At 38.7% G+C, this 11,580-nt stretch overlaps 1 protein-coding gene across 1 annotated transcript; it reads left to right on the forward strand.

Annotated features, from left to right (window-relative positions):
• The first annotated feature begins 6,126 nt into the window (after window positions 1-6,126).
• On the forward strand, window positions 6,127-7,148 carry LOC107434585 (receptor kinase-like protein Xa21). The gene is made up of 2 exons (XM_060811276.1): window positions 6,127-6,547; window positions 6,862-7,148. Exons 1-2 carry the CDS (start codon window positions 6,127-6,129, stop codon window positions 7,146-7,148), a joined length of 708 nt encoding a protein of 235 aa, XP_060667259.1.
• Window positions 7,149-11,580: the final 4,432 nt, after the last annotated feature.

Consider the following 11,580-nt stretch of genomic DNA (forward strand, 5'->3'; position numbering starts at 1 on the left):
TCGGGAAAATATTTTGACGCCTTGAAATCGATCGACACACATCCTTAGGCAATCATCCTTCTTCTCCATGAACGAAACGGATACCATTCACGATGATAAGCTTGACCTTCAAAAAGAAAAGGCATCCTCGACCATCGACTAGGCCATAGGAATTTCCCGTTGGGCTAGATGATCCTAATTGACACCCTCGAAGATCAGAGTTATTCAAACTCGGGCAACGAATTTACTTCGAGACAAACAGAAAGAACGCTTTCACACGGGTAAAACGAGAGATTAGACACGGATGGGACACACAACAATGCACAGTCCCTTAGGATTACAAGAACCTATGCTCTGATACCACTGTAACGGCCCAGACCACCCGCATCAGGATATTGTCCTCTTTGGCCCAGGGTTCACACCCTCTCTCCCCCCTGGCCTCAAGGTTTTGCTCACAAAACGCGTCCTGAAGGGAGAGGTATCCACAGCCTTATAAAGACCGCTTCGTGCCCCTCTCCAACCGATGTGGGATGTTACAATTACTGTAACGGCCCAGACCACCCGCATCAGGATATTGTCCTCTTTGGCCCAGGGTTCACACCCTCTCTCCCCCCTGGCCTCAAGGTTTTGCTCACAAAACGCGTCCTGAAGGGAGAGGTATCCACAGCCTTATAAAGACCGCTTCGTGCCCCTCTCCAACCGATGTGGGATGTTACAATCCTCCCCCCTTGGGGCCCAGCGTCCTCGCTGGCACACCGATCCGGGTACTGGCTCTGATACCAACTGTCAGGACCCGTCCAGAATTCCTTCCCCGGAACCCTAGACAGCCCTGATCCCAGGGAAATACCACCGAACCTTCCAACGGAAAATCCGGCAGCACCTCCCCTAAGGGATTTACTTGCCACAAATTTACCTGCACTGAAAACACACTTCAAAAATATCCCCTTATTCCTTCCACAAACTACAAACTGGTTCCACAAATTTCAGCACTTCAAAACAAAAATACAGTAATCCAGTGCAAGATAAATACAACAAGAGTGAAAGAAATAGTACAACTGCAATAAAGAAGAACAGGGTACAGTACGAACTAAAACAGCGAGGAAGATCAAGTCCGCTCCGAGTGAACGCCGACAACCTGGTACCTAGAGGAACGGAATTTAAGAGTGTGAGATGCTAATCATCTCAGTGAGCGACCCTACTACTATACCATATAATATCACAGTAATAAGTATATAAATAATAATTATTTGGAAATAATATTTTCTCTCAAAACCCTTACAATTCTCTCAGTTGGAAAGGTTCCCCTTTTAAAACCTTTTCACAAAACCCTTTATTCATATTCCTCGAAAACCAAGACATCAAATAAATATCCGAACAGTAATAATTATATTTTTAATTCCAATACAGTTTCCAAACATTTTATTTTTAAAACACAGTTCTGAAAATCATTTGATGCACCCACTATATACCAGTGGCGCCAACAGTACCCAGCGTCCCAAGGTACCGCCAGACAGGAGGTTATAGAAAGAAACCGGCATACGGTCGCGTGGCGTCCCACTGCGCCGCTGCTAACCTGGTGTCCCGGCCAATGGGGGGTGGCCGCCCTCTCCGATGGCATCCACAGGACACCCTCATAATATCAACCGCGCGCTACTCACACCCACCTGCGCGCTAATCACAACCGTGTGCACACTAACCATATCACATATACCATATCACATAATCAGAACACCAGTACGTGCACGGTGCATCTAAAAATCATAAAATCCACAATTTAAATTATAAAACAAATTTCACATTTTTCATAAACATAGCGGGCATAATCCATCCGCTTGAACCGGGAATTTTCCCACAATTTCTTTGTAATCAATGCCATAAATTTCATGATTTTCAAATCCACCAACTTCCAAATCCATCAATTCAAATATCCACATTTTCCCAATAGCATAAATAATTTCTCGAAATATCATAATCAAATCTCATAATATTCCATGGGCATATTTTATAAAAATTGAAATCACCAATATAACCAAATATTTTCCTTGAAATATTTGAAAATCAAATCGTGCCCAATTTACCATTAAAACCACACCAATTTCAAAATCCTCAAAACCATAAAATAATTCCACATGGCATAAATTTGTAGAATTCGCATTTTCTTAAATCCAATAAATTCATAAATAATTCTACAATAAATCCAATAAATATTTGGCACATAGAAATTAAATTCCAAATATTTAATTCACACATAATATATTCATCAATTAAATTTCCCAAAATTAATTTGAAGGTGGGTCACTCACCTGGAGCACGCAATTAACCCATGATCCACTACGGGATCAATTCTACGACTCACCGGTGCTCCTAGAACAAAATTCACAGACAGTCAAATAAATTAATATTTTATTCGGGTAAATAATACCCGGTACCCGGGGGCTCAAAACACAAACGATAACTAAAATTTACGAATCATATACCGAATCGAAGCTCGAGTGATGCTAATCACAGATCCGGTCTTAATTTCCGATGATCGTACCCGACGGGGTTTGAATTTCGTCGGGAAGCTTTTCGGGTTTCGGCTCCGCAATTCTCCCAAACCGTCGCGAATTGGTGGAAACGGAAGTCGGATTTGGGTTCAGGAGGTCGAACACTGCGGACTGGAGCTGGCCGGAATTTTCGGGGTACTCGCCGGAACAGTAATTTCCGGCGGGCCGCCACGTCACCGGCAACCGTCGCCGGAACAGTAATTTCCGACGGTGGCCGTTTGCTGTGAAATTTTGCAGATTTGTAGATCGTGAGGAGAGCAATCCAACGGGACCGACGGTGAGCAAAACGGAGGTCGGACGGCGGAGAAATCACCGTTTGAAGATTTTCGACCCCTCGCCGGAAAACGCTCCGATCCCGGCGCGTCGGTGGTCCGATGGCCGTGATTTTTGGTGGGTAGGCCGGACTTGAGGAGAGGATCAAGGCTGTCAGGCGCGTGTGGCCGGAAAGTGGCCGGAACAGTGCCGATTCGCGGTGGCCGGCGGTGGAGGGGAAAAATCGCCGCCAAACTTCGGACGTCCGATCCGGGCGCGTCCGGCGGCCGTTCGCCGTGAAATTTGGAGGTTTTGCCGGAAATGAGGTGGGCAATCTGGCTGGCCGGCGCGTGTACAGTAACTAGGCCGGAAAACGTGAAAATGGCCGGCGGCCGGCGGGTCCTCTCTCTCTCTTTCTCTCTCCTCTCTCTCTTTCTCTCTCTTCTCCCTCTTTCTCTCTCTTCCCCGAGAGTTTTTTCAAAATTAAAACCCTGTGTGACACTGTTCATGCCACGTGGACCACTCAGAAGCTGACACGTGGCATTTCACTGTTCACGACCCAAAAACATTAAAATAATACGGTATCCGGTAAACTTCAAACGTCCATAACTTTTTAACCACATGTCCGATTTAAGCGTGCCGCTAGTTTATGAACTCGTATCGACGAGTACTTTACAACCATACAAGAGTCAACTCACAATTACATCACAAGAAAAAGTCAACTACCGGCACCTTTTAGACAGTTTACACTTCAACTTGTTTTGCCCATAACTTTCAAACCGTAGCTCCGTTTTCGACGTGCTACCAGTCTACGAACACGTGGCATCGTGCACTTCGCCACGGTACCCTAGTCAACTCAAAATTCCCACCGAGTCAAAAAGTCAACTTTTGACCCCTTTGGTCAACGGTCAACAGTCAACCTCGATCAACGTGCACGGATTCCGGTGCGATTTGGGACGGGGTGTTACACACCTATTCTTCACTTGGTCAAACTTAGTCAACTTGGTCAAACTTGTTTAATCATGTGTATTTTTGGTACGGGGTGTTACATAGATGCTGAGAAGAAAGTGCTTGTCAAGTTCAAGAAAGGCCTAACAAATCCTTCTGGCAGACTTTCATCATGGGTGGGAGATGATTGTTGTAGATGGGAAGGAGTAAGCAGCAACAACAGAACTGGACATGTGGTCAAGCTCAATCTTCGCTGCCCCTACTTAGACAATTTGGATGGTGCTGGAATAATGCAAACTTTTAGTGGTAAGATTGATCCATCTTCGCTAGTTTTGAAATACCTAAATCACTTAGACTTGAGCATGAATGATTTTGGAGGTTCCCAAATTCCCTCTTTCATTGGATCGTTACAGAGATTGAGATATCTCAATCTTTCTGGTCAATCTTTCGATGAAACTTTTCCATCGAGTCTTGGAAACTTATCAAGATTGATATATCTTGATCTTAATAAAGATGATTAGTTTGAGTTAACCAAAAATGGCTTGTACTGGGTCTTTGGTGTTTCTTCTTTAAAATACCTGCATTTAGGAGGTTGGGATTTGTCCATGTCTGCAATAGATTGGCTCCAAACTGTTAACAGACTTCCATCACTCCTGGAAATGCAACTTTCTAACCTTCCTTTGACCCTTCCTTTTCTTAATTTCACCTCTCTTATGGTGCTTGATCTCTCAAACAATGGATGCATCTCTATAATACCAGATTGATTGTTCAATCTCAAAAGCCTAGTTTACTTTGACCTTAACTCCAACAACTTATATGGACCACTTCCAGATAAAATTGCTAATTTGGCATCTCTTGAAAATCTTGACTTTTCACTGAATACCATTGAGGGTCAACTGTTAAAAGAATTAGGAAAGTTATACAATTTGCGGAGTCTGAAGCTTTCGTAAAATAGAATTACAGGTGAAATAACTAATGTTTTGGATAGTTTGTCCACATGCTCTAGAACCAACTTAGAGACATTGAATTTGGGGTACAATGAGCTGACAGGAAATATACCTAACTCTTTAGGATATCTAAAGAGTTTAAGGTACCCTCAAATATCATATAACTTATTTCAAGGCTCACTCCTAGGCTTAATTGGAAACTTGATGTAACAGCCCAAACCACCCGCATGAGATATTGTCCACTTTAGGCCCAGCCCACATGGTTTTGTCAAAACGCGTCTCAAGAGAAAGGTATTCACACCCTCTTATAAGGCATGCTTCGTTCCCCTTTCCAACCGATGTGGGATCTCACAATCCACCCCCTTAGGGTCCAGCGTTCTCGCTGGCACACTGATCTGGGTACTGGCTCTGATACCAACTGTAACAGTCCAGACCACCCGCATGAGATATTGTCCGCTTTGGGCCCAGCCCACATGGTTTTGTCAAAATGAGTCTCAAGAGAAAGGTATCCACACCCTCTTATAAGGCATGCTTCGTTCCCCTCTCCAATTGATGTAGGACCTCACACTTGACATCTTTGGAAGAAATTTCTCTATCCAATAATAAACTGAGTTGTAACAGCCCAGTCTACCCGCATGCGATATTGTCCATTTTGGGACTAGCTCGTACGATTTTGTCAAAACGCGTCACAAGGGAAAGGTATCCACACCCTCTTTAAGGCATGCTTCATTCCCCTTTCTAACCGATGTGGGATCTCACAATCCTCCCCCCTTAGGGCCCAATGTCCTCGCTAGCACACTGATCCGGGTACTGGCTCTGATACCAACTGTAACAGTCCAGTCTACCCGCATGCGATATTGTCCGCTTTGGGCCCAGCCCGCATAGTTTTGTCAAAACGCATCGCAAGGGAAAGGTATCCACATCCTCTTTAAGGCATGCTTCGTTCTCCTTTCCAACCGATGTGGGATCTCACAGAGTGGTATCCCAAAGAGTCTTGGAAAGCCTCTAAGCTGATTGTATTAGACATCTCAGAGAACAGGTAGGAAGGGGTCATAACTGAAACTCATGTGGCTAATCTTTCGAGCTTGAAGGAGTTAGCAATCGATAAAATATCGCCAAATATTTCTTTTTTCTTCAACATTAGCTCTGGTTGGATACCTCCCTTTAAACTCACCTACATCCTGATCATATCATGCCAATTAGGTCCCAAATTTCCTACATGGCTTAAGAATCAAAGTGATCTGACCTTTATGGTACTCAACAATGCAATGATTTCAGACACCATACCTAACTGGTTTCTGAATTTGGATTTGCAGCTGGATAAACTTGATATAGCTTATAATTAACTAAGTGGCAGGGTGCCAAACTCATTTAGATTCAATAAAGAGTGCACTATAGAATTGACTACAAATATATTTCAGGGTCCCCTTCCACTTTGGTCATCAAACATTACCATGTTGTATCTAGGGGACAATCAGTCTTCTGGGCCAATTCCTCCTAACAGTGGTGAAGTAATGCCTTTGCTATCAGATTTAGATGTCGCTGACAACTCTTTGAGTGGAAGCATACCCTTGTCCATTGGAAATCTAACCGGATTGATGACATTGGTTATCTCCAACAATGAATTATCTGGTCAGATTCCTCATTTCTGGGAAAATAAACAATCCATGTACATTGTGGACATGTCAAACAACAGTCTTTCAGGAACAATACCAACAACAGTGAGCTATCTAAGTTTTCTTCAATTCCTGGTTCTCTCAAGCAACAAACTCTCGTGTGAAATTCCTTCCTCTTTGAAAAACTACACTAACATGTTTAGTTTGGATCTTAGAGATAACAGATTTATAAGAAAGCTTCCATCTTGGATAGGAGAAAGTATGCACGATTTGTTGATCTTGCGCTTGTGATCCAACTCCTTCAATGGGAACATTCTCCATCAATTTTGTGGGCTTTCCAAACTTCACATAATTGACATGTCCCACAATCATCTCATTGATCATATTCCACATTGCATTGCGAATCTCAATGGCTTGAAATCTGAAGGCATGGAAGAAAGTACATACGAAGGAAAATTGAAGGTGGTGGTAAAAGGAAGAGTTATGACAACAACTTATTAGGAGGTATACCAATGGAACTAACAAATCTCACTAAACTTGGTACTTTGAATTTGTCAATGAATCATTTGACAGGCCAAACCCCATCAAGCATTGGGAATTTTGAGTGGATTGAAACTCTTGATATCTCCATGAACCAAATCTCTGGTCCAATCCCACTTTCAATGACTTGTTTAACATTTATGAACCATCTCAATCTTTCATACAATAACTTGTCTGGAAAAATCCCAACCACCAATCAGTTTCTGACCCTTGATGACCCATCAATCTACCAAGGAAATGCTGGTCTCTGTGGAAGACCCTTGTCAACTGAATGTCCTGACAATGGCCAAAGAAAACCAGGAGGTGATGAAGAAGACTGAGATGGTGATGGTGGAGGTAAACTTGAGAAACTGGGATTCATCATCAGCATCGTGATTGGATTTTTTTTGGGGTTTTAGGGAGTTTGTGGGACTTTGATCATCAAGAGGTCTTGGAGGATTGCATATTTTCACTTTGTTGACAGGGTGAAGAATATCTGCTTGTCAATGTTTTGAAGAATGTTTGTCCGAAAGAAACACCCTTGTTTGTTGTGAAAGCATGCCCATCAGATTGCATGTTTCAAAAATCGTTTCTCTTTGTCTCGGTTTTAGTTATTTTCACGGTAAAATAATTGTATGTGTTATACTATTAAAGGTTTGATTTCCCCTTTATTTTTTGTTTAATAATAAATAATAATAAAAGTATTCCTAGTAAACTATATTTTGATATTATGTCCCAAAATATAATGGTAATCAAGTAAGTAAATCTATTCAACGTGGACTAGTGCTTTTGCGGTTGTCTCTACCAGAGCAGTCCCTCCGCTGACTTGTTTGGATGCTTCAACCTGTGCTTCAACCCATGGGTATTTTTCAGTATGTTGGCTCCTTTTATTCTCAGCACCTAGGGGGATTCCCCATTCATTTCTCTTTCCATTCCTTTGTTGGTGATTTCAGATTGGTTCCTACAACATATGAAGCTCCCACCAATTATTGTTTCTCTTAAATACATAAAGAAATTATTGTCTATAAAATTAACTAGAAAAACAAATCATATATATTATTGGCATGAGAAATTTTCAAGCCATAAGTAAATAACAAAAAAAAGTTTAATCCGGTAAGTCTATAAAATCCAATGTTAAACATAAAAATATAGCAGAAATGAAAATAATACAATTCTTCACTTTTGCAGGCTCTAAATTAAATAATCATTTATGGTCCTCCAAAAGAAATTAAATAATAGGGTAAGATACGCTTTACCACCTTAAACTTTACCTCCTTTTTCACTTTACCACCTGAACTAATAATTTTGACACATTGCTATCTAAACTCTTATTTTACTAGTATTTCAATACAATGTCAAACATATATAAAAGCAAACCTAGTAGGATGCATGTGCACCTGCTCATGTTATCAAAATCAGGGGCATTTGATGGAAAGAAAAATTGATTCCCATATTTCATGTTTGAAGAGAAAATAAAGGTAAAGATAAATGAATCCTTGGGAGCAATTATTTAGAATTAATCGATGTCGTGCTTTAGTGTGCTCCTTATTTGGAGACCTTTGCATTATTAAAGCAACTGCAAATTAATTTAATTGGATTTTGCAATTTGAGCAATCTTTAAACTAAAGGATTTAAAATCCTCTGTTACAGGAACGATGAGCAAGGGAAGGAAAATGGTTTCATTCCATTCGGCTAGATATTTGCTCTCAAACATGAAGTATGGGGATCAATTTTTCTTTCCATCAAATGCCCTTAGTTTTGGTCACAAGAGTTGCATATGTGACCATTCTGTTAGGCCTCCTTTAACACCGTTTGACATGGTACTGAAATGCTAGCAAAACAAGAATTTAGATGGCAACGTATGTTTTTCCTTAGATAATGTTACGTATCATTAATTGCAACTCAATCATTGCGGTTGATGATTAATTAAGTTTCATGTAAAACAAATCAACCTGAAAACAATAGATTCAAAAACACAAAAACAAATATTATAAAGATAAATACACAAAACAGAGCTTCAGAAATTTAATTAATATCATTATAAATTTTGAAATATTTATCATGCTATGTGACTCGGTTCCTCAATGATCATGCATGTTAAAATCCCGGTGTCCAAGTTATGTACTGTCGAACCAACAAAGTGGCCCATGACCATAGGGAGGCGAGGAAACACTATTATTATTATTATTATTATTATTGATAATTAATTCAGTCTCTTCTTATTCGTTGGTAGTAGGTACTTAATTAATATTTTTAAATGTTGTGTAATATTTCAAGAAAATATTACAGTTGATGCGTTATATTTCTCAAGTGTACGGACTGTATCAAATAATAAAGCAATGAGAAAGTATTATTCTCATATAGATTGGTTTTAATATTTAACTAATTATTAAAATTTTTACTAATAATAAAGCAATGAGAAAGTATTATTCTCATGTAGATTGGTGTTAATATTTAACTAATTACTAAAATTTTTACTTATTGTTTTTGTCTAGGTAAACTAATGGAGTGTTTCAATGAAAATAAAAGCAAGACAATGAATTAAACAATGAAAATTGTAAAGTGTTAAGAGCAATTGACAAGACAAGGAAATTTAGGGAAAAAAAAAAAAAACACACACACACACAAATTCAAGGACTTAAATTGGTAACAATGAATTAGAAACATAGAATTTTGACCTCCCCTTTACCCTTCCAATATTAGCTTAAATAAGTTGATTAAAAGACCAAATTCTATCCAATTTATAGCCTAGAGAGTTTCTAATTTAATCCAATCTCATAAGTAAAATTAGAATCTATGAGTCTCTAATGAAAACTAAAAATCCCTTTCTAAAAATCCTAAGTCCTTATTCCTTAAACTCTCTCTTTTGTGGCTACACAAATCCTAATCAAGCTTCCCAACATTAATTAGGACCTTTATATAAATCTAGTGACTAATTCTCCAATTTAAACTTTTCCAAGTTGAAAAATAGAAAACTTACCCAAAACCCAAGCAATTTTCTAAATGCAAGAATATATTGAACAATAATTGCAAAAATTACATAAGAAAATTGGATAAACAAAATAATGGTCAACCCATTAATTAAATAATATCAAGATAGAGGATCCATCAAAATCCTAGATGAGAAATTTAGCCTTCCATACTCATATGAAATTTTATACTCAAAAGCAAATAAGAATTCATCAATATAAACATAATTCAACACAGAACAATATTAATAAATTCAAATACAAAAGAAATAATAGAAAGAGTTTTAAAAAAAAGAATGGGTAAAAGAACTTTTGAAGCCCAATCCCTTGCAATCTTCTATTCTTCTTCAATTCCAAGCTTTCTCTCTCTAGTTTTTCTGTTTCTCTATCTAGAATCTCTCTTGAATTTTGTGCCTATTTTCCTTCTTTATCTTCCCAAAAACGAGCCACCACCATTTTATCTTCAATCTCTTTTAAAAACCTCCTAAAAATGGAAGATTAACCCTCCATTTTTCATTAAAAAAACACCCCGTTTTAACACCTCATCGTCTTTTTAAGTGGTTGTGTGAGGCGAGCATGTGAGGAAAAGGAGAGGCAGAGCTGCATGGCTTGAAGTTGCTAGATACACTGAATTAGATTAGCTCTAACCCACTGTTGCTGTGAGACCAAGCTGAGTTTTGCTTGCGAAGGAGCTCTATAGCATGGCTTGGAGTGCTTAAACACGCCTCGTTTGGTGTGGAGTAGCCAATTCTAGCGTGGACTGCTTCAAAAATAGGGCGGAGCTTGCTTTGACTAAGAAACTGGCATGGACCATGCTATTTGTTAAGCAAATTAGGGTGAACCAACTTCAAAGTGGCGTGGACGACTTGATTTGGCATGGAGATGGCTTAAATGGAGTGGAAGCCACATTTGCTACCAAGTTGAAAATTAGAACTCAAGCATGCCAAGGTTTCTACAAAAATTTGCTCTATCCCTTTCGAAAATATATAATAACTTCACAATCATGCCTCCTACAAAAACTTAACAGAAGACATTAAAAATATCACCATGCTGGAGTTTTCAAGCATTTAATCAAATATTAAGGACCAAATAAGCGAGTCAAAAACTCAATTATCAACAGTCATAATTTTCTCTTCCACATCTTCTTATTAAAGCTATAAAAATACTAGAAAATAAATTTTAAGTGAAATTTTGGAAGTTTAGATTATTATTACTATCAAATAAGTGAGTCAAAAACTCACTTGTCAACGGTCATAATTTTCTCTTCCATTTTTATTAAAGCTATAAAAATACTAGAAACTAATCTTTTATGAAATTTTGGAAGTTTAGATTATTATTAGTTAACTTTGTACTTTTTTTATTAGTATAAAATTATTGTTATTGCTCATTGTATTTATTTATTTATTTTTAAAATATGTATAGAAGGCCAACATATAAAGTTGGCCTAACACCTCCAAAATCTTATATTAGTGCTGGCCTTGACAACCATGTTTGAAATTTTTTTATACATTTTATAGCAGCATCGATTAGGGTTGTATACATAGAGAGCACACACTGCATTAAACATAAGATATATCCAATTTGCATGTTTGCTACCATCACAAGCATGATGGTCGTAACACTAGTTCTCCTTCCAATATTCAATTTCTTTGTCTTCTAACAACAATCTTTCTGGACAAATTCCTTCTTCCTTGAAAAATTATACCTTCCTGCTTAATCTTGATCTTGGTGATAACAAATTTTCAGGAAAACGTACTAGGATAGGAGAACGCATGACCATGTTGATGATTTTGAGCTTGCGTTC

The sequence above is a fragment of the Ziziphus jujuba genome, chromosome 9, assembly GCF_031755915.1.
Source record: "Ziziphus jujuba cultivar Dongzao chromosome 9, ASM3175591v1".
Classification (NCBI taxonomy): Eukaryota; Viridiplantae; Streptophyta; class Magnoliopsida; order Rosales; family Rhamnaceae; genus Ziziphus; species Ziziphus jujuba.